Here is a 23,428-nt window from a genome sequence, read left to right on the forward strand (position 1 = left end):
CTCAAGCAGTGGGAGTCGGTGCATATGTGATGCAAAATCGTAGAGTCACTGGAATCCGGATTCTGGAGGCGAGTCCTTGTTTGAGCAAATCTTGTGCTCACAGGAGTTAGAGTCTGTAAGAGGGTTGCACGGCAGGTCCTCTAGGCTCTGGGGGAGCTGGCTGCTGGACTCAATGGGGATTTTGCTTCAGTCAGGTTGTAGACGGGACAGGCTGGTAGGGCCGGGGCCAAGGCAGTTGGTGTCCTCTTCTCTTTCCTGGGTCAGCACTGCTCTTCAGTACTTCTTCTTTCTTCCTCAAATCTGAGGAGGCAAGGTTCAGGGTCGCCCCTAAATACTGAACTTAATGGTGTTAAAGGGATGTGCAGGTCAGGATCAATGGGTCCCTTCCTGGGAGGGGGGGAAATCACCTCCTATTATGCCACTTTCCAGTGGGAGGGGGCATGATCCTCTTTCTAGTTGGCTGAGTCCCCTGATCTTCAAGATGGAGGGGACTGAGATGTGTGCTTCACCTCGCCTCCCCCACCTGAGGGGTGGGGTTGGCAAAGGAGAGCACACTTCTCTTCCTAGCTAGGATTTCCAGACAATTCTTCCATCCAAAGTGGAGGCCAGAACCGGTGGGAGATAATTCCTGGGGGAGCAAAAGGCAGAGACAGCTTCCAAAGGCGGCAGGCCTTTGAAGCTTCCCTTTTCGTAGACCCAGCCCATCCTGGGGAGGAGGCATGACAACTCTCCCCAGGATGGGATTTGTTTTTGGACCCAGAGAGTGGAGGCTCTCTACCCAGGGGTCCAGAAACCTGTCTGGTGGTGGCAAATGGTAGGCAGCCATTCGGGAACCCCACCAGGGATGGTCGATTTTCAGGGGGCATCTTTAAGATGCCCGCTGAGTGCATGTTACATTAAATCCCACACTGGCATCAGTGTGGGTTTAATGTGCAGAGAAGTTTGCTACCAAACTTCCAATGTGTTTAGTGAAGCCATTATGGCGCTGTGGAGTTTGTAATGACCATCTCCCAGACCATATACTCTTTTTGGCTTTACTCACACATACAATGACTGAGAATGGACTTGGACACTGTAGGGGTAGAGGGCGTATGCCTCTGTACCCTCATTTTAGGGCTAGTGCGCCCTGCTAGAGGGGTTACTTGCCCAGGCCTCAGACAGTGGATTGTAGGCATGGCACACAGGGATACGTGCCATGTCGACTCTTCACTTTTCTCTACACCAAAACATACATCCTGCTGTGGCAGTGAGTGTAGGTTAAGGTGCCTCTAAGGGTAGCACAAGAGGCACTGCAGTCTTTAAAGGCCTTCCCTGGTCACAGTGCCCTTGGTACCCATGGTACCTTTTATAAGGGGCTTACCTGTGGCCAGGGATGGTCAAATTATGGATACGAAGGTACAGTCTTGGGGAAGAACACGGGCCCTGGGAACCTGGACACATCAAGTCAGGTTGCATCAGATGTCAGGCAAAAAGTGTGTGTGAGGGGTAATCAAGCAAAAAGGGGCCCTTTCCTACACTGGTGTAGCCGGATGAGCCACCTCAGTGGAGATCCGGGAAGGCGAGTATGTTTGAGAGTAGTCCCATCCTGGACTTCGTCTTGGCACTCTCCACTCCTTAACACTCTTCAGCCACTAGAGATTAACAAAATGGTGTCTGTTGTTTTCGAGCTGGAGATCTTCAGGCGAAACCTGCACAATCCCAAGGTCTGGAGAGGATGTTGTGCTTTTCTACGTCAAACGTCTAATCTCGATGTCGGTCTCTGCAAATTCAAAACCTGCACCTCCCTTGACTTCGAGGGAGCTCTTGATGTCAGTGCGGGTGAGTTAGAAGTCCTCTGTCTCTTTGCCGGTGTGTCACTTTGCCGGTGGAGAAGCATGGAAAGACATCGGTCTCGATATCGATCTCCTAGTGGCTGATTGTTTTCGCCTCAATGTAGGCGATGCAGACAGCAAGCATCTGAGCCTAGATGGCGGTGAAGCTAACAACATTGAGTGTCTATGGCCTGACATCGGAGGAGTGACTTCGAGAGTCTGAGCCTAGATGAAGGTGAGGCTCTCGACGCTGAGTGTCTATGACTCGCCATCGGAGGGGTCTTCGACAGCGATCGTACATGCTTGCACAGAGACCCTCGATGTTGAACGTCTGTGTTCTGCTGTTGGTGGGAAACCCGACCTGGACTGCCATCGGGGAATTGTCGATGTTGGTTTATGCAGCGGCGGAGATGTTCTTCACGCCGTCTCAAGTCTAGACTTAGACTTACTTGGTGCCATATGCAACAACGATCTTCTTTACGTCGACTTTGTCTTCGATCATGAGCCTGGGATCGACCAAGTTGTCGGCGACTGTTCTTCCAACGTCGGACGTGGCAGAGATCTTCCAGTCGAAGATTTTGATGCCGACGGTGAGTATAGAGGTATATTTGACGCTGAGGGAGAGCGGTGTCATCTTTTTTTGCCTTTTCTATCGCTTTTTCTATACTCAGACAGCACTTGGGAGGAGGGCTCTTTAGAAAGTTGCTTGTTACCTTCCAGGACACTTGCAGATCCTTGTCCTCTCTCCTGCATGGCATGCTGCTTGATTCTTTCCCGGTCACGTAGAGTCCCTCTGGAAAGTTGTTGGCAGTAATAACACTTGCCTGGTTGGTATAGGATGGGAAACACACAATGCAGACAGAATGTGGGTCTGATTTTGTCATTTTCTTCCCACAGGAAGGACACTTGTTGAACACGGCAGGCATTCCTGACTAAAAAAGTAGCAAAAAAGTCAGAAATAAGATGATAGTAGTACAGCTTGTACTCAAAGACATTGAGTGAAGGTCAAAAAATCAACTTCCAAATTTCAATTATTGACAGAAAGTCAAAAACTGACAAGCCCAATACTCAAAGATCCTCACAAAAGGAGACGGAAAAAAGAACTGACCTAACTGTCACCCGTGGGGTATGATGGAAGTTTGGAGGTCTTGGGGGGTTTAAAGGCACAGCATCAGTTTTTAGTCTGATGTGTTTTCTCCATGCAGCCTTTTTTCCTTGAAAATAAAGGCTATGTTGAAACAGAGTGCATGTTTCTAAGTGACAGAAATAGATATGTATTATTTTAAATGAAAAATGCAATGCAATGTTGGCAATGTAACCTATTTTGTGGGTTAGGCTGCATATACATAATTATATATATTTGCATTTTTCACGGTACTGTGTTCTAGAATTGGGTTAAACATACATTTTTTATTTTTTTATTTGTTCATAAATTTTGTTAAGATCAACAATAGAAAGAGACGGCCACCGCCACACAGGGCGGTTGTTGTATCAAGTCATATAATGGCACATAATAACATAAGCACTGTTATATACATTGCTATTTAAGTACTGGTATATGAAATGCATGCACTCTATATCACAGTCATACTTGAAATATAGACAGAAGGTTCAGCCTTCCTCATATGCAGAGACCTCTTCTGCTCGAGTCTGTTCTAAAAGATATTGAGCAAGGGGTTCCCATATATCTTTAGGTTTAGAGGACGTAGGGAGTTCTTCAGCATATAATTCAAGATTGTCTTTACAATATATCATGTCGCGCACCCAGTGTTTAAGGCATGGGGTTAATTTACTCTCCCAGGTAAGCGCTATGCGTCTCTTTGCCAATAAAAGTGCGAGTCTTACAAACCTACCTAGCACCCCCTTCAGTCCAGGAACATAGCTGAGCAGGCATACTACAGGTGTGCACTCCATTGTAGCCCCTGATATGTGCTGAATGTAGTTCAGTATTGCGGTCCAATATTGAGCCACTGGCATGCAGTACCACGCAAGATGCCAGAAGTCCGCATTCAAGTGTCCGCATCTTTTACAGTTACTCGTGTCCCTAAGGCCATAAGTGTATAATTTGAGAGGCGTGTGGTATATCTGATGGATATATTTGAAATGTAGGAGTCTCAAGTTTCCATTAGAAGTGAGTTTGCCCGTAAGGGCACAGATCTGTTCACACTCTATGGATGTCAGTGGAGGGTCGAGCCTCTCATTCCAGCAGTGTAAGCTTCTATCAGTAGCTCTCACTTTTTTTTCTTGTACCGCCCTGTACAATTTAGTAACCATCATCTGGCGCCACGTGGGAGCCACCAGTAATAGCTGTAGAGCTTTTAATGTAGCGGGTTCAACAGGGACGGTCGTATAATGTTTTTTAAGTGCAAGCTTCAAACGATGGACTGTAAACTGCAATTAGAGAGGTTGATTGGTAATGTGTAGTGTGTCTTCAGCTGTTATAAAGTGCCCATCAGGGTATATGTCTTGCATGCGGTCCATACCAACCTCCCTGAGTAACCTCATCGATCCCTGTTCCTGAGTCACTGACCGCACTGCATGATGTGCTGGTGGCAGAGCTGGGACCTACAGGGGGACCTTATTTGTCATTTTCCCTATCAGCTGCCATGCCCGTATAGTAACATCCAAGGTATTGATTTCGGCCCTCAGTGTGCCCCTGTGTGTATGCGTTAGCACACCAGCAAGTGGGACGGGGTGTGCGTCTCCAACTTCTAGAGCTACATGTGGTGTGAAGTTGTGTGAGTGATACCATTGATATACATATTGCGCTTCGGCGCATAAATAATAAAGATACAAATTTTGGGAGTTAAAACCTCCTCTATCATAGTCCAACGTGAGCGTATTCCAGCCTACTCGGGCCATTTTGCCTCTCCAGGTCAATCGTAGCAGAAGAGTGCGCACCGTTTTAAAAAATTGGGCTGTCAATCTTATGGGAATATTACTAAAATGATACAAGAAGCGAGGCAAGATAACCATTTTTATCAAGGCTATGCGATCTACCAGGGGGAGCAATGATTGTAGTCAGTGGTATTACAACCGGTTTGTTCCAATTTATGTTGAGACCAGAAAATAAGCCGAACCGGATATATTCCCGTAGCACCGGGACGAGGTACCGCTGTGGTTCACGAATAAACAACACCATGTCGTCAGCATAAAGAGAGATGCCTACTGGGCGGTGGTGAAAATTTAGCGCCGTTTCTTTGTGTCGCTGTCTGATTATGCAGACTAAGAGTTCAAGCATAATGGCAAACAATAGAGGGGACAGTGGGCACCATTGTCATCTGCCTCGTTCAATACAAAAAGGCTTGGAGGTGAACCCTCCAACCCATACCATCGCCGATGGTTTGGTATATAATAGTTGCACCCATCTTAAGAAGGCAGGTGGAAACCCCATGAGGGTTATGGGTTAAACATACATTAATATATACGTATTCTTGTATATGCTCCGGAGTCCTGGGCGAGGGCGGGACTATTCAGTGTTCATGACTATTGATGAGTATCCCCTGGAAGAGAACACACTTTTCTCCACATCCATGAGCATACGCAGCAACATTCATGCTCCAACACAGTTTCAGCACTCTCTATTGTAGATGCATCACATCCAAAAAATATCCACCTTAGCCGCATTGCCATAACACAATTTCTATCCATCCTTACAATGGCATCTAATGCTTATGTGTTCTGTCTCTCACTCCTTATCATTTCAAGTTTTGCCAAAGCACAGCAAAAAAAAAAAAAGTAAGAGCACAGCATCACAACATTAACTTCAAAGTTCTCATGACAGACATACACATTTCCATGTAAAGCACCCACTCTACCAGGGAGTGGTATGTTACATGTCCACAATAGCACTACAATACAATGACATTAAATTAATTTCTAGAAAGAAAACTGAATTAAAACACCATGAAGTGTATGTGTGCAATAGCTATTCGCCATTTAACAGAAGTAACCATGATAGATTTCACATAGGCAGCTATAATATCGTTTCAAAAGCCTTAATCAAAGAAATGTATTGTTTTTGGTGGTAATGGGAAAGTGCTTATGATCATCGTAATGAATTACCTTCACTTTAGACTCTCTATCTTCGGTCCACAAGATCTTAAATTTCTGAAACTCCTGCAGTGCACCACCAACCACTTTTCGGAAGGAGTTTACAGTTGATGAAAGCAAGAGTACAAGTTTTGATATATCCTTGTGTTCTGCTACATTTGAATAAAAAGTTCGTTTTTTTACTGCTGGAATGTTCTCTTCATCAATTGCTGAAAATAGAAGCATATTTCAAATTAAATTGAAATTGTTTTCTTTATTGCAATTGGTTTTAAGCATTTATAACATTCAGTATATGTTCATGGTCACTTCTTTGAGGCTATACAATGCCAGGTTATGTTACCAGGTTTCTTACTTTCTGGGTAAATGGTGTGGTTGTGCAACCACCCCATGTAATACACTTACCAACCCCTTAAGGATCCTTAGGTTTCATCTCTCAAACCCTCAGCGCAACCCAGGACAGCTGTGGCACTGAGCAGCAAGGCTTACACAGAGTAACTAGGGGAAAGCATTTAAACAGCACCAAAACAAATTAAGAAATCAGCACGACACTCAAGAAATTCAACATCAATTTAGAAAGTAGACTGTACTTTTATAAGACACTGGAATGAAAACGATCTACTGGAGTGTTCTGGAGATATAGATTTTACAAGAAATAATAAATCACAGAATTTTCTCTCAACCAGGAGCAAGCCATATCAAATTCAACAAGCTGGACACTTATGCAAAATGACATTTCTGTATGTACGAAAGGGGTGGTGCAAAAGGCAATGTCTACCTTAGAGAAATCGCATTTTGGAAATTGCAAAATAGGAAATCGCAAATAGCGATTTTCTAAATGCTAATCGCAAAGCGCATGTACAACAGATTTCCTAATTGCGACTAGTCGCAAAATGGCCGATAAGGAAATTCAATAGCCATTTAATCGGATAGGGTAGTAACCATGTGCAAACTATGAAAAGGCACCCAAAATACATCAGGCTCTTTCAGAATGGCGGCCCTGTATGATTTGTCAAGGAGGCTGAGGATTTTTGCTGTGAGGTAGAGAGAAGGAAGAGACAGGAGAGGATATTTTGGGAGAGGGTCACGATGTTTGGAAAGAGTAGGAGATCCTCAAGAGGTATAGACTCAGTAGTCAGTTGATACTTGATTTAATTGGCGAGTTATAACCTCAGCCACAGTCCCCAACACTCAGAAGCAACGCAATCCCACCACAAGTGCAGGCATTGTGTTGCCTACAACTCTCAGCCTCTGGCAGTTACCAGAGGGTCTTAGCAGTGGCATGGGGGTGTTACAAAGGGCCTGGTCCAGGTTCCTTTGCAGGTTCCTGGACATCATGGTGAGCAAAGTCAACCAATATATATCATTCCCCATACACCCCACTCTTTGCAAAAAACTTAAACTGATGTTCTAAAAGGCAGAGCTGTTTCCAAATGTCATTGGTTTTGTTGCTGGCACACATATTACCATATGTCTCCCCTTTGCACATGAGTCCATATAAAGGAAGAGAAAAAGCTCACACTCACTCAATGTGCAGGTAGTGTGTGATGCCTCCTGTATCATAACAGAACTTGTGGCCAGATTTCCAGGTAGCAACCACAACTCATTCATGTTCTGCCACAGTGGACTACATACCCGAATGACACCGGGTGAATGGAATGATGTCCTCTACTAGGTAAAAGACTCAAAGACTCAATGCACAAGTTACTTACCTTCGGTAACGATATATCTGTAAGAAGAATTAGTTAGTTAGATTCCTTACCTTAGAATATCCCCAGGCGTCAGGCTAGAATCTGATCCAGAAAGATTTTTCATCAGCAATACCCTTGCGTGTCACTAGGCGTCGTCTGCGGCTCCGCGTCCGTCTTCGGCGTCGTGGTCGCCGGGATGACGTTGGAGGACTTAGACGCCGCCCTCGCACGCCGACGTCAGTTCTGTACATAGCTTTCTGCGCCAGGAACGCAGAGTCATGCAAGAAACCGACACTGGTGCCATGAAACTAGGGCCCTGAAAGGGATGATCTTAACCCTAGATATCGGTTCGCAGAACGGGGAGGATGGGTGGGGCGGTAAGAAATCTAACTAACTAATGTTTCTTACAGATATATCGTTACCAAAGGTAAGTAACTTGTACATCTGAAAGAAACACGTTAGTTAGATTCCTTACCTTAGACTAGATACCCAAGCAACACCAACCCCGGTGGTGGGTCTGCGAGCCAAGATCACACCAGGAAGTCCTGGAGAACGGAACAGCCAAAGTAGCCGTCTGTCCGGACTTGGCTGTCTAGGCAGTAATGCTTGGCAAACGTGTGCAGTGAGGCCCACGTTGCTGCCTGACAAATGTCCTGCAGGGGGACTCCGCATCCCAAGGCAGTAGTAGCCGCTGTGGCCCGAGTGGAATGGGCCCTCAGCCCCACCGGAGGATCCTTCTTAGCCAAGGAATGACATGCCTTAATGCACAAAACGACCCACCGAGAGATGGTCCGCTTGTGCACTGCCCGCCCCTTCTTCGCGCCCACGTAGCCAACGAAGAGTTGGTCGTCCACCCGGAACTGCTTTGTGCGGTCCAGATAGAAGGAGAGCGCATGTTTTGGGTCCAGACGGTGGAACTCTCTTCCTACTTCGAGGGATGCTGTAGTGTGGGTTACCACGCCCTATGTACAACGCTAAGTTAGCATAACCTTGATGGCTGTTAGAAAGCCAGCTTGCTGCTTCTGCTGCTTTTGCACGCGACACTGTTGTTACATGTTATTCATTCGAGAACTGCTGACTCGACTTTGCTTCACATGAGAACCGTCTGTTGTTTAACATCCTTAACAGCGAGCAGTGACCTTGGTCTGTACACCGTGTAAGGAACGAGTCTGGGTCACTAGACGGGGCAAATTGTTGTGTTCAGGTTGATCGTACCACTTCTTAGCCATAACATACATACAGCTGCCAATACCTGAAAGACGAGCCCTTTAATATTACAGAGCAGCATGTTTTCTGTTACATTCGAAACGAAGAGCTGTTGCAGGAGAGAGCCTAGCTGATCCTGTGATGTGATTCCACTACGTTGATCTATAAGGTATGGGGTCCCCCATGCAAGCCTAAGAGACCTTCTATTAGTCTAATAATACCTTATTAGTTGCTAAAGAAAGGAGGGTGGTTGTGTTCCACGGTCATTATTATTATGATTGCTCCTTTCATTTTCTATGGTATTGTAACAATGCTGATGGTGCTGATCCTAACCATTTGTCGGCTTGTGTTAGCCAAAGTACTGCATCTTAGGACGCAAGGTTTTTAAAATAAACTCTTTAAACTTTTACCGTGTCTTTGTTATTCTGTTGTGGACTGATATATAGCTACCAACGGGTATTTTGGGTTCCCACCACTCCTGAGAGTATCTAAGTCGCTTGTTCTGGGTTGTCTATACATTGGGACCGCCGAGCTAAATCTCGGATAACGAATGTGACACTAAGCTAGTCGGATAGGGGTTCTTAGTTCTGAGGGGAGTTTCTGGCACACCACAATTCTCTGAGGTCCTGGTTTCCTGCGCATAGTTCTGTGCATAAGCAGAATCCCTGCAACATGGCGCACCTAACGTTTGTTCTTTTGATCTGAAACGCCTTAGTAGTGCTTTTATTAGTCCACAACGCCCTCACTCTAGTTTCCGGATAACGTGAGTGATGGCTTAACCTACCTAGGTTTCCAGCCGCGGTCGGTAGTAGGAGTTCCTGCAGAGCGGTGACATCGGGAGCGGGAGGGGCAGGGTGGGGGGTAGTAAACTATGGATTACGGAGGTTTACAGGTAAGTAAACATATAAATTAATAAAACGAATTTCGTTGCGTGCACTGCACCCCCAAATGCGATGCAGTGCACGCAACGAAATTCGTTTTATTAATTTATATGTTTACTTACCTGTAAACCTCCGTAATCCATAGTTTATTACCCCCCACCCTGCCCCTCCCCCTCCCGACATCACCGCCCTGCAGGAACTCCTACTACCGACCGCGGCTGTAGGTTTCGACTAAAGGTTCTTTCAAGCTTGATCATTAAAAAGGTTTTCTTTTTCTGAACCCCAGTGCTACAGTATAGCTTTTCGTTGTTCTTCTAAGTGTCCCGATGGCGGTCAATGTTGCCGCGCATAGTAGGGTTCCCCTGACCGCACATTTGAGGGTCTATGGTGTCCCGGATGATGGCTTGGCTGTTATTTTAGTCGTAGGCGCTGATGCGGCATACCCGTATGAGTTGTTTTACTCTTGGGTGACGTTTGACAAAGTGGATGCAAATGACAATTTGTTCCACGAATATACTCACACCGCGATACCTGCTGCCTATGCTCCTTATCGGACAATTGAAATACCCCTTAGTGCCTGGCAGCACACTATTTGGTTTAATGGCGCCCTTCCCCATGTGGTAGTGCCGGCGAGAATGGGCCCGTTGTCAATTGCAGGGGCCACATGGCCGGTGCTAGCCGGTTATACACCCCATCCCCGCTACATGACTGTGGCGGTGGCGGAGTTACGTGTGCTACACACTGCCCTGATTACGGTCCATAGGGCGTTAGTGCAGTACGTGTCTCGCAATGTACAGGTGGGGGCACCTGTGGTTGCAGGCCACACGACTGACCATCATGCGACGGTCATCAGTCCAGTTATGGTTAATTCGGTTGTCGGCAAGCGCCCCCAAAATAGGGATGAATTCCCTTACTGGCTTGCAGAAAAATTTGATGAATTTGAAGCAGTGTTTCCCAATACTTCTCCTGTGGATAAACACAGGATCCTCACTATAACATTACCTAAGGACCTAGTCCCGGATATTGTCGACTGTGACAATTGGGGCAAGGTCTTTGCTGCGACCTATGCGAAGTGCTACGGCACTCCGTCTATGTCTGTACTGCCCTCGGTCATCAAGAAGGTCCAAGACAATCATGGTGCCGAGGCAGCAATTGAGTTGGGATTGAGGCTTGTCGATAGCTTCGATGTGGTTTGTTCCATGGTTATGGGCAACTTCAAAGGAGATGCCATGCAATTCCAGGTGTGCAATATGATGGCACTTGTAGATCCGGGCGACAGGCCAAAGGAGTTCGCTAAAATTATAGCGAAAGCCTACAGAATCGTGGGTCGTAGCGCCCTGGGTGTGAAACCCACCGTGATAATTCCGACTGCAGTGCAGCAGCCTAAAGTGAGTTTGTCTACTAAAGACGAAAAGCCCAACTTTCCGAAACAAAGTTGGCGAGCTAAGAAACAGGGGAAGCAGCAAGAGAAACGGAGGTCTCGTTCTGCATCGCCGGTGCAGACACAAAGTGAACGCACTTATGATTTGCGCGATTGTTCTAATATAAAGTCACCTGATAGATTTCAGGTTCCTGAACAACGCTCTCCTCGTTCTTCACAGGAAACATCGGCTTATCAATCCGGTGGCGGAGATCGTGGAAAGGGAAAGGGTGCTCAAGGTCGTGAACAGCCCCGTCAGACTGACGGTAAAGGCAAACAGGACGAGTCTGCACGTCAGAGACCCCCGTTTCAAAAGAAGAAAGTTGCTGCTCTAACTGCGAGATATGCCTCAGATGGTACGGACTCAGCTTCTGAACCAGACATGGGCCCTAACGCTGCTAGACAGCGCGGCGGAAGTTACAATAGTGCGACAAGCGCTGCGTCCGTTTCTGGCGGCGACAGCAACTGATACATTTGTAAGTGTTGAAACTGCTGATACTCGTGTAGCTCCCCCTGAAAGAATGTTTAAGATTACCCTTTTAATTGAAGGTGACATACAACGTAAAATTAAAGTGGTATTTTGGGATCATCTAACCTCCACCAATGATATACTTTTGGCGGAGGCAGATTGGCCCCCGGCTTTCGTGTTGGAGGCTCCTAGAGGGGAGGTGGTAATCCTCCCTTCCTTTGGGCACACTGTGCCATTGGAACATTCTAACAGGTTAGCCTGGGAGTGGGCGCAGGTGCTTGCGCCTGCGTTGTACTGTACTCAGGTTGGCTGGGACAAATTTTCACCCAATCATAAGATTCCGTTGCGGTCAGAACCCCAGCCACAACCCCAATACCCCATGCGTCGCGAGGCCCGATCTCACGTCGCGTCCATCCTTGAGCAATTGGAAAATCAGGGAGTAATTGAAACATGTGTGTCACCCATGAATAATCCTTTATTCACTGTGATGAAGCCTGACGGATCGTACCGCCTAGTTTTGGATTACCGGCACTTAAATTCACACTGCCGGACATGTGCGGTACAGATTACACACAGTTCGGCTCTCGTCGATAGTCTTGTGAGAAGACGTTTTAAAACTACTCTTGACATCTCCAATGGCTTTTATAGCCATAACCTGTCTCCTCATAGCTATGAGTGGACGGCGTTTACCTCGGGTGGCAAACAAAAATGGTTCAAAAGGCTTCCAATGGGCTATAAAAACAGCCCCGTGGTCTTTGCTGCTCGTGTGGTCTCACTTTTGGAGATGATTGACCCGAAAGCATATTCATATGTGGATGACATCTACCTAACGGATGACGAGCTGCTTCCACACCTTGCTCGTGTGGATAACATAATAACTATGTTTGCTGACTATGGTTACAAGTTCAACTTTGCCAAGTCCCACATTGCCGAGTTCACAGTGTTGTTCTTGGGGTACGAACTCAATAATGAGGGTCGAGGCTTGGCTCCGCAATTCCTTGAGAAATGCGCACGCCTCAGTACTCCTTCGACACTGAAGAAATTACAATCTTTGCTGGGTTTTCTGAATTTCGGTCGTACCTACATTCCTGATTATGCCCAGCGTATCAAGTCGCTTTATGCCTTGGTACAACCTACTTTTACCAAATCTTGCTGGCTGCCTGAGCATTCGGCTGCATTGCAATCATTGCAGTCTGATCTTCTAGCTTCGGAGTTTTTACAAACTCGTGATAACCACACTAACCTGGTCATTAGAATCGTACCGGGTGCAGTGGGTTTCACCTACTTGACGTTCAATGAGGGCGACACAGTCCCCATTGCATACAAATCTCATCTGTACACTTCGGCTGAGCTGCGCTTCTCCGCTGTCGAGAAAGTACTGACAGCAGTTCAGATGGCGATCTTGAAAGAGCGAGCGCTATCACAGGGAAAGCACATGCTGGTGGTAACACCGTACCCTGCCCTTGAGGCAGTTACTAAAGCCAGTGTACCTAATTCTAAGGCTTTGCATCCAAGGTGGATACAATGGGCAACATCCTTGACTTCCCCTGACATCACATATATCTTTGACGCGGCATTACAGACCCAGGAGTTCTTGGAGTATGAATTTGTTCATCCGGCTCCTCTGACTTTGCGCCCGCTCGAGGAGTACCATTGTGTCATATACACTGATGGGTCTGCGCAACCCGCAACTGGATCAAAGCACGCCTATTTAGCGGCCTGCGCAATTGTAGTAGGTACTTTCGTGAACGGTGAGTTCCAGTCTGATGTCGTGCATACGCAGTCATTGGGTGATTGTACCGCGCAGTTGGCAGAGCTGAGAGCTCTGGTGCTTGCACTGGAGTTTGCTGATAGTCGGGTCACCACTATTATAGTGAGTGACTCGTTTTATTGTGTTCAATCATACAACGAGAATTTACACTTTTGGAGTCAGAATGACTTTCGTGATTCGAAAGGTAGCACAGTAAAGCACAAAACGCTTTGGGTTCGAGTGGCAGAACTTAAAGAAGGCCTGCCCCTCGTGCATGTAATTCACACTCTTGGTCACCAGCGTGTTGGCGTCCATGCTGTCGGTAACAGTTTGGCTGACGAGGCAGCAAAAACCGCAGTGGCGACATATTTAGTAGCAGCAGTTACAAGATCCAAAACTAGGATTGATGATGACATCTTGGCAGCTATTGCTGCGTCCGAGACAGGGACGGGCTTTCCCAAAGGATTCCCTTCCCGCTACCATTATCGTTTAAGTCCTGATAACGTCCCGTTAGTGAGGATTAACGATGTTGGTGACAGATTGATTCCCAACGCGGACTGCAGACCATCTCTGATTACAGCTGCCCACGAAGGTGTTGCGTCTGCGCACGCCGGAGTTTCGGCGACTGTATCTCTTTTACAGCAACGTTACTGGTGGTACGGTTTGTACAAACAGACGCGAGCGTATGTCCTTTTATGTGACATTTGCCAGCAGATTAAACCTTCTACTGTCGCGCGTCCACCACAAACGCAGCTGTTTATATCTAATCAACCACTTGCGTGTGTTTATTTAGATCACTGCGGTCCTTTTTCCTCTGATACTGCGTACAAGTACATCTTGGTTGCAGTGGATTCGTGCACACGTTTTCTGTGGGTGTGGCCGCAAAGGAGTAATGATGCCCGGACGGTCATCAAGGATTTGCGTGTCTTTATTGGGAGTTTTGCATGTGGAACCCTTCATTCTGATCAGGGCCCTGCGTTTGCCTCTAAGTCAAATTTTCGTCTCCATACCGGCCTGAGGGCAATAGTGTTGTGAAGCGAATGAACCGTGACCTAAAGCAATCTTTGACAGCAAGGGTATTAGGTACAGGCCGAAGCTGGCTGACCCACTTGTATGACGTGCAACGTGCACTTAATAATCTCCCTAGAAGGTCTCTGGGTGGGCGGACCCCATACATGATGCTTTTTGGAGTAAGAATGTTTGTTCCGGACCTTGAGGGTCTAGACATGGCGGCGGCTGCCGCGCCTTTTGACCTAGATGATCACTGTGCTGTATTGCAGAATCTACAAGAAGCAAGGGACACTCTGGCGAAGGAACACGTACCCTCTACATGCGAAGCTGAGCTCCAGATTCCGGTAGTCGGCTGGATACCTCGAGTTGGTGATCTGGTCCGTGAGAAGGTGGAGAACAAGAAAGAGTTTGGCCACTCTTATCGTGCGCCAGTCCCGGTGCTTGGAGTCCAGGGTACACGTACAGTCATTTTACCACCACTTCCTGGTCGCAAGGAAAACAGGTACATCTCGATTGACAATGTCAAGCTACAGCGAGTGGCCGATACTTCATAGTATGACACCTTCAGTTTCTTGCCCTTATTGCTGGAATACTTTTGCTGGTTTGCGTCCTACGCAATGGCTGCGCAACTTGCGTACAGAGACAACATGCCCCGGCTGTTTCATCTGGGAAACCGGATGCTTGAATACTATGGCACGTTGCCCTTGGCGACTTTAAGTGTCGCGTATGGATTGTCCTTCCGGTTTCCATCCTTTACTTGTGTACAACCTGTCTTTCACTGCCTGGATTGTCCTTTCCAGTGGGCTCTGGATTTGTGCCTTTCAACCTCGGTGTCACCTGTACCGGATTTTGGTCAACTGATGGGCCCCTTAACGGCTCATGAGTATGAATGTTCTGGTGTTGGGTTTATGGCCTTGAGTGCGGCACATGGAGTCTTTGGTAATTGGGCCATCGAAGAGGCTGCGATTGACTTTCTGGAACGAAGTTATATCGAGGAACCTTCCTGTTGTCCCCGTGTGGTGCTGGATGCTCCAATTGTGAGTGAACACGTGTGTTCCTTTCCCCTGTTAAACTGGATGGCAGATACTTTTGCGGAACGCTCCAATGATTTCCTCTTGGAGGCTGTTGCAACTTATTGTGCCTATACTTTTATGGATTGACTTTTTATCTTGGTCGACCCTTGATGTATCGATCGGTGTCGTTTTTTCCCATTTTTTCATGGTTTTTTCCACCTGACGACATCTTTTTTCTGTTTTTCTTTTTTTTTTTCTTTTCGAACTTACACTTACCTCATATGGACTTATAGTTCATGCCCTTGGTTCCGTTCTTTCTAACTTGAACTCTGCGTTCTTGATAAGTGCGCCCCTAGTGGTTAGTAGTCTGATCAAAGGGGGATGTAGTGTGGGTTAACCACGCCCTATGTACAACGCTAAGTTAGCATAACCTCGATGGCTGTTAGAAAGCCAGCTTGCTGCTTCTGCTGCTTTTGCACGCGACACTGTTGTTACATGTTATTCATTCGAGAACTGCTGTCTCGACTTTGCTTCACATGAGAACCGTCTGTTTAACATCCTTAACAGCGAGCATTGACCTTGGTCTGTACACCGTGTAAGGAACGAGTCTGGGTCACTAGACGGGGCAAGTTGTTGTGTTCAGGTTGATCGTACCACTTCTTAGCCATAACATACATACAGCTGCCAATACCTGAAAGACGAGCCCTTTAATATTACAGAGCAGCATGTTTTCTGTGACATTCGAAACGAAGAGCTGTTGCAGGAGAGAGCCTAGCTGATCCTGTGATGTGATTCCACTACGTTGATCTATAAGGTATGGGGTCCCCCATGCAAGCCTAAGAGACCTTCTATTAGTCTAATAATACCTTATTAGTTGCTAAAGAAAGGAGGGTGGTTGTGTTCCACGGTCATTATTATTATGATTGCTCCTTTCATTTTCTATGGTATTGTAACAATGCTGATGGTGCTGATCCTAACCATTTGTCTGCTTGTGTTAGCCAAAGTACTGCATCTTAGGACGCGAGGTTTATGAAATAAACTCTTTAAACTTTTACCGTGTCTTTGTTATTCTGTTGTGGACTGATATATAGCTACCAACGGGTATTTTGGGTTCCCACCACTCCTGAGAGTATCTAAGTCGCTTGTTCTGGGTTGTCTATACATTGGGACCGCCGAGCTAAATCACGGATAACGAATGTGACACTAAGCTAGTCGGATAGGGGTTCTTAGTTCTGAGGGGAGTTTCTAGTACACCACAATTCTCTGAGGTCCTGGTTTCCTGCGCATAGTTATGTGCATAAGCAGAATCCCTGCAACAATGCGTAGGCGGAAAGAAGGTGGGCAAAGTAACAGAATGCCGATGTGAAAGGCAGTAACCACCTTAAGAAGAAAAGAAGGGCAAGTTCTTAGAACAACCTTCTCCGGATGGACAGAGAGGAAAGGAGGTTTGGAAGAAAGAGCCTGGAGCTCACTCACTCTTCTGGCAGAGGTGATGGCAACCAGGAAAGCAGTCTTGAGAGTCAGAAGACGAAGAGGACAATTATGAAGTGGCTCAAAGGGAGCGCACATTAGATAGGTTAACACCAGGTTCAAGTCCCACAGAGGCATTACAAAGGGGACAGGAGGAAACATGTTGAGTAATGCCTTTGAAGAACCTATTTACAACAGGGGACTTGAAAAGAGAAGGCTGATCAGGAAGCCGTAAGAAGGCAGAAACAGCAGAAAGATAACCCTTGATGGTACCCAGAGCAAAACCCTGCTGGGCCCGTAAAAGAAGAAAGAGGAGAACCTCAGAAAGAGGGGTGGAAAGGGGATCCACAGCCTTTGCTGTGCACCATGCCACAAATTTGTTCCGCCTGCAGGCGTATACCTTTTTAGTGGAAGGATGCCAGAATTACATCACTGACTTCAGGAGGCAAGTCAAATGGCATCAACTACCGCCGCTCAATCTCCACGCATGGAGGTGGAGGCTGCACAGGTTCGGGTGGAGGACCGTCCCCTGCTGCTGCGACAGAAGGTCCTCCTGAAGAGGCAGTCGAATCGGGGGATCGATTGACAGACTGAGTAGCTCAGGATACCAGTATCTTCGTGCCCAATCCGGAGCCACAAGGATGACTTGGACCCGGTCGCGCCTGATCTTCTTCAGCACTCTGGGCAGAAGTGGTAAAGGCGGAAAGGCGTATAGCAGACCGCAACTCCACTCGCGACGAAAAGCGTCTCCGAGCGAGTGCCGCCTTGGAAATTCCAAAGCGCAGAACTAATGACATTGCGTGTTCTCTTCAGTGGCGAATAGATCTAATCAAGGATCTCCAAATTACCGAAAGAGGCCTTGCGCCACGTCCGAGTTCAGACACCATTCGTGATCCAGCATGCACCGGCTGCTGCGTTTGTCCGCCCTGGCGCTCATGGAACCCGCCAGGTGTTGAACCACCAGGGTGATGCCCTGATGTTCCAGCCACGTCCAGAGGCGCAGAGCCTCCTGACAAAGGGTCCACGACCCCACCCCGCCCTGCTTGTTGCAGTACCACATGGCGGTGGTGTTGTCCGTGAACACTTGCACTACAAGTCCCTGGACAGAGGGCAGGAATGCCTTCAGTGCAAGCCGGATCGCCCGCAGCTCCAATAAGTTGATATGGAGCCGGGACTCTGCCGGAGACCAGAGGCCTCTGATCTGCGCCTCTCCCATGTGGCCCCCCCAGCCAAGAAGGGACGCATCCGTCACCACTACATGCTTCAGTTGGGGTAGGGAGAGGGATCTGCTGCTGACCCAATTGCGGTCCGTGAGCCACCACTGCAACTGTCTTGCAGTGTCCTCCGAGATGAGGACGTGGTCGGACAGATTGCCCTGATGTTGAGCCCACTGGAACTTCAGGACCCACTGCAGAACCCGCATCCGCCACCTGGCGTGATGTACCAGCAGGATGCAGGAGGCCATCAGACCCAGCAGCCGTAGGATGATCCTGACCGAAACTCAGGATAAAGGCTGAAAGATCGGAATCAGAGCCTGAATATCCCAAACCCGCTGTTCGGGAGGATGGACCCGAAACTGCGCCGAGTCCAGAACCCCTCCAATGAAGAGGAGCTGCTGGGAGGGACTCAGATGTGACTTCGGCACGTTGATGGAGAACCCCAGCGAATGCAGGAGGTCGGCTGTAGTCTGGAGGTGGGAGACTACTGTTCGGGGCGAGCACGCCTTCAACAACCAGTCATCGAGATAGGGGAAGACTGGAACCCTTAATCTGTGCAGATGAGCTGCGACCACCGCCATCACTTTCGTGAACACCCGAGGGGCACTGGTGAGGCCGAAGGGGAGCACGGTAAATTGAAAGTGCTCTTGGCCCACCGTGAACCGCAGGTAACGCCGGTGGGCCGGCAGGACGGGGATGTGAAAATATGCGTCCTGCAAGTCCAATGCTACCATCCAGTCTCCAGGGTCCAGAACCTGAGCAAAAGTGAGCATCTTGAACTTCTCCTTCCGGAGGAAGGCGTTGATGCTCCTGAGGTCCAAGATAGGGCGCAGGCCCCCTTTGCCCTTCTTGGGAACCAGAAAGTAGTGGGAGTAACAACCCCGTCCTACTTTTGGCCCAGGAACGCGCTAGATGGCCCCCTTGGCCAAGAGGGCCGTAACTTCCTCCTGTAGAAGTAACAAGTGATCCACCGACATGCGGTGGTACTGCGGTGGCATGGCGGGAGGGGTCGCCTCGAAGGGGAGGGAACAGCCCCTTCGGACGATTTGCAGCACCCACCTGTCCGATGTGATGGTACGCCAGTGGAGCAGGTGATGGCGAACTATGGCTCCCACTGGCGTGGAATGGGCCTGAAAGGTCGGACTAGGAAGGCTTTGAGGCAGATGCTGCGGGAGCAGATGTGGTGTGACTGACTCTCTGTCCCCCTGCTTCATCACGGCAGAATCCACGTCCGCGCTGAGGCTGGTTCTGCGGCCTGTGGCTAGATGGATGTGCGGGGGCGCCCCTTCCTTGGCCACGAAAGGGGCAAAAAGCGGAAGTTTAAGGGCGCGGGGCCGAGAGGCCCAAGGACTTGGCCGTAGCCCTGGAGTCCTTAAAGCGCTCCAACGCACTATCCGCTTTGTCGCCAAAAAGGCGACGGCCATCGAAGGGTATATCCATGAGTGTGCTCTGGACATCTCCCGAAAAATTAGTGGACCTCAGCAAGGCGTGATGACGAATCGCCACAGTCGTCGTAATCGCTCTACCTAGCGAGTCAGTGGTGTCTGGACACTGAGGCAGCACGTCCGCCACCGTATCCCACAAGGAGTGGGTATAACGGTCCAAAAGGCACGCTGTGTTGATGGACTGCAACCCCAAACTGAGGGAGGAAAACAGTTTCTTCCCAAACTGCTCCAACCTTTTGGATTCCCGATCCGGAGGAGTGGACGGGAAGGCGGTCTGGGATGTAGAGGTCTGGATAACCAGACTCTCAGGGGTGGGGTGAACTGACAGAAAGCTGGGGGTCGCCCGGAGCAGGGTGGTGGTGCCGGGCCACGTTCTGGTCCAAGGAGTGACTGTGGAGGGCTTGGACCAAGTGCCTATCAGAACGTCAGTGAGGGTCTCATTAAACTGCAGTAGAGGCTCCGAAGAGCTTACTGGCGGTTGAAGCACCTCAGTGAGAGGTTAGTCCTCACGGCCGCTGCAGGGAGCTCTAGATGAAGGGCCTCGGCAGCCCTGCGCAGCACCACAGAATAAATCACACCGGAGGAGAGATGAAGCCAGTGTCAGGCGAAGTGTCGGGATCACTAGCATTCCCCAACTCGTTAGCCCAGTCCTGACTTAACTGGCTTTGCTGTGCCAGTGGGTCCTCAGACCCCTCCCAGTCCTCCCCTTCATCCATTTTCTGGTATACAGGTATAAAGGACGGAGCCGGGTGGTAGATGAAACGCTCACCCATCGGGGGCGACACCATAGGGGACGGTGCCGGCAGAGGGGTCGTAAGGTCAACCGGCGTCGACTGGGATCAAGGCCTCGATCCCACGGGGACCTGCGGCGTCGGGACCAAAGTCGACGACGGCGCTGGAGCCGCCGGCTCGCTAGGCCTCCCAGGCAGACCCGCGGGGTCCGAAGACGCGCTGACAGGCCGCGACGGCTGAGCGAGACTCCTCATGGCCACGAGGAAGTCCCGAGCCTCGTCTGGAGTCGCATTAGGCCCAGGGACCGGAGGGTATGGGGCCGGACACGGCTCCTGCGGCTCCAACGGAGCTGCGCGGGTAGTGCCACCCGAACCCGACCGGCGAGGGGAGTCAGAAGAGCGGTGTCGCCTCTTCGACTTCTTCTTACTGTGCCTCGACTTACCTGAATGCGAGGACTTCGAATCTGACAAGCGGTGATGACTTTGGCTCCGCGACCGGTCCCTCAACCTCCTCCTCGACCGGGACCACGAGCGGCACGGAGCCAACTGTCTGATCTCGAGGAGCTTGCGGGACCGCTCCCGCCTAGCCTTCGAGGTCAAGGCCCAGCAGTCGGGGCACGACTTGTCATCATGCTCGGCCCCAAGGCAGTAGAGACACCGACGGTGGGGGTCGGTTACCGACATCTGGCGGTGACAGGCGTCACACGGCTTGAACCCGGGCATCCCTACCGGCACCAGGAGTTGAGGTCGACTCGAAAGAATAGATCAAAAAAGTCCAAAAAGTTAGTCAAAAAATGACTAAAGGGTATGCTCTTCCCGGATCTGCGCTTACTGGTGCGGAAAAAAGAAGAACTGACGTCAGCACGCGAGGGGGGAGTCTAAGTACTCCGACGACGTCATACCGGCGATCACGACGCAGACGACGTACGCGGACCTGCAGACGACGCCTAGCGACACGCAAGGATATTGCTGACGAAAAATCTTTCCGGATCCAGCCTGATGCCTGGGGATATTCTAAGGTAAGGAATCTAACTAACGTGTTTCTTTCAGATGCCTACATTGGCCAGGACAGTATGTGTAATGTGACCTAATGGTGAACCTCCTTATGCCCTTAAGGTGTCAGTGCATATGCCCTACATCCCTGGATCCTCACACTGTACCCGACTCCTTTAACAAGAAGTGAAAGACAGCACAACAGGGCACCCAGGACAGGCGCTCTATCCTAGAGAGTACCTTTGGGATCCTGAAGTCCCGCTTTCGCTGACTCCACAAGTGCAGGCGGGGCCCTACTGTACAGACCGGATACATGCTGCAAGAAAATTTCCACATGTGCCTTACAGCACAATATCGCTATGAGCAAGGGTCTGCACATAGAGCCTGATTCCGACTCTGATTATGACTAACCACTACTATAGGTGCTTCAGGAGGGTACGCGTGGAGCAGAGGGAAGTGAACGATGCATAGAGATATACAACAACTATTTCTGAGGTGAGAGATTTTAAAGCATTTCAAAAATGAGACATCACACATGATGGTAGTGCTTGGTGCACAACTGAGGGACCACCTTTTATTCAGGTAGCAACAGCATTGTTGCAAGAAAGGATTGTGAGAAGTTGGCCTGGTATATGCTGCTCACTAATTTTAGTGATCACCTTGTACCATGCCAAACAACCCTTATGGTGGTGGTTGAAGTCAATCTTGATAGACCAGCTATCCTAGTGGTAGCGTGGACAGTGCAGTCTGCAGGCTAAACTCTTGAGGGCATGTGAAGCCAGCTGTTTTACCATATGTAACCTCCTTGAATACCAAATGAAAGGACACCACACAGATATATATTCAAAATATATATGTATTTATTCACTTAAAAGTATCCCCTATACTCTTTATGAGCACAGAAGCACATTCGATTAAAACAAGGCAGTGTTTAAATATACAAAAGTTGCACAATTATGGATGGGCCAGGTGGCCAGCTAAACCATATACTAAAATAGTGGTATAAGAACCACGAATAGAAAGGAAGGAAGGCCTAGGGCCTTGGGAATCGCTGGGACGACAAGGAGCTAACTGTAGTTAGTGACCAGGAGGCCCACAGGATGCATGTGCAGTGTTAAAAGTTACACGCGTGCACCTATTGATTTCAATGGGTGCGTAAAAGTCACAAAGTTAAAGAAAAGGGAGTCTTCCGGATGGACCCGAACCTAACAACTTGAAACCTAGACACTAGAGATGTTTCTCTACCCAGGAGCACCGGAGTGCCAGCATTACCTCACCCACAGGAAGCGGGTGCATAGGGGTCAAAGTGCGTCGGGTTTCGTCGTGCAGGTCTATGGAGCCTGAGGATGAAGATGCTGCAGGCGGCCAGGCAGGAAGAGTTCGGGTGGATCCAAGGATGGATCTGAAGAGTAGACGACCTGTAAGCAGAGGGGACAGTGTTCAAAGTCTCTAGCCAGTGACCGGCGTGGAACCAGGAAGGAACCAGGCGATGTCGGGTGCCAACAGGTGAAGAAGGGAAGCTTGTCTCTGCAGCCACGTGGAAGTGAAGAGATCAACGACGTCCAGGAGTCACTCACGAATTGTCCCACGAAGGCTCTAGCTGATGGCGGTATCGGCTTCTTGATCGGAGCAAACAGGCCTTGGCTAATGCAAGCCACGCAGGAATCAAGGAAAGCTTGGTGCTCTGTCCAGCAAGGTCAGAGGGGCTGCTCCTTTTCACAGGAGCAAGGGTCAGTCTGGAGCAACCAGACCAGCGGTGTTAGTTGTCATTTTCGTCGCCAAGATGGCCACTAGCCAACGGGCCAGTAACCGGGATGACGCGTCGAGTGGCAAAAAGCAAAAGGGCCCCACGCAGATCTCGTGGATGCTTGAGGGCTGGTCTTTGGTGCAAATGCTGCTCGGTGTTGGGGCTTCTCAGTGCCCAAAGCACAGCGTTGAGGATGCCTCAGGTGCTGCGCAGTCAGCTTGTCATGGACGTTTCAAGATGGCCGGTCCCACGTCTCTCGGTGCCTCCACGGGTCTCTTCTTTGCAGGGACTGTGGATCTGGCTCAGAGATGTCTGGGAGTCTGGGTCTTGTTGGGCTCTGGGCTCGGTCTCCGGCGGGAGGCGGCAGCAAAGCAGTCGTTGAGTTGCTGGACGGTGCCTGTATTCACAGGGTGGTCACTCCTTGGCCACAAGGGAGATTCTCTTCAGTCTTCTGTGCAGCAGAACGTCGAAGTCCAGTAGTTCTTCTTATTAAAGTCGAGTTTCAGGATGATCTGAAGTCTTG

General features: G+C 49.1%; 1 protein-coding gene across 1 annotated transcript in view; it reads right to left on the reverse strand.

Annotated features, from left to right (window-relative positions):
• Window positions 1-23,428, reverse strand: part of DNAH8 (dynein axonemal heavy chain 8) — a 13,985,216-nt gene that overhangs the window by 9,854,797 nt on the left and 4,106,991 nt on the right. The window contains exon 27 of the mRNA XM_085610239.1: window positions 5,877-6,073. Coding sequence (XP_085466365.1) covers window positions 5,877-6,073 — 197 coding nt within the window. The remainder of the gene's footprint in view (window positions 1-5,876; window positions 6,074-23,428) is intronic.

The sequence above is a fragment of the Triturus cristatus genome, chromosome 6, assembly GCF_964204655.1.
Source record: "Triturus cristatus chromosome 6, aTriCri1.1, whole genome shotgun sequence".
In the NCBI taxonomy this organism is placed as follows: Eukaryota; Metazoa; Chordata; class Amphibia; order Caudata; family Salamandridae; genus Triturus; species Triturus cristatus.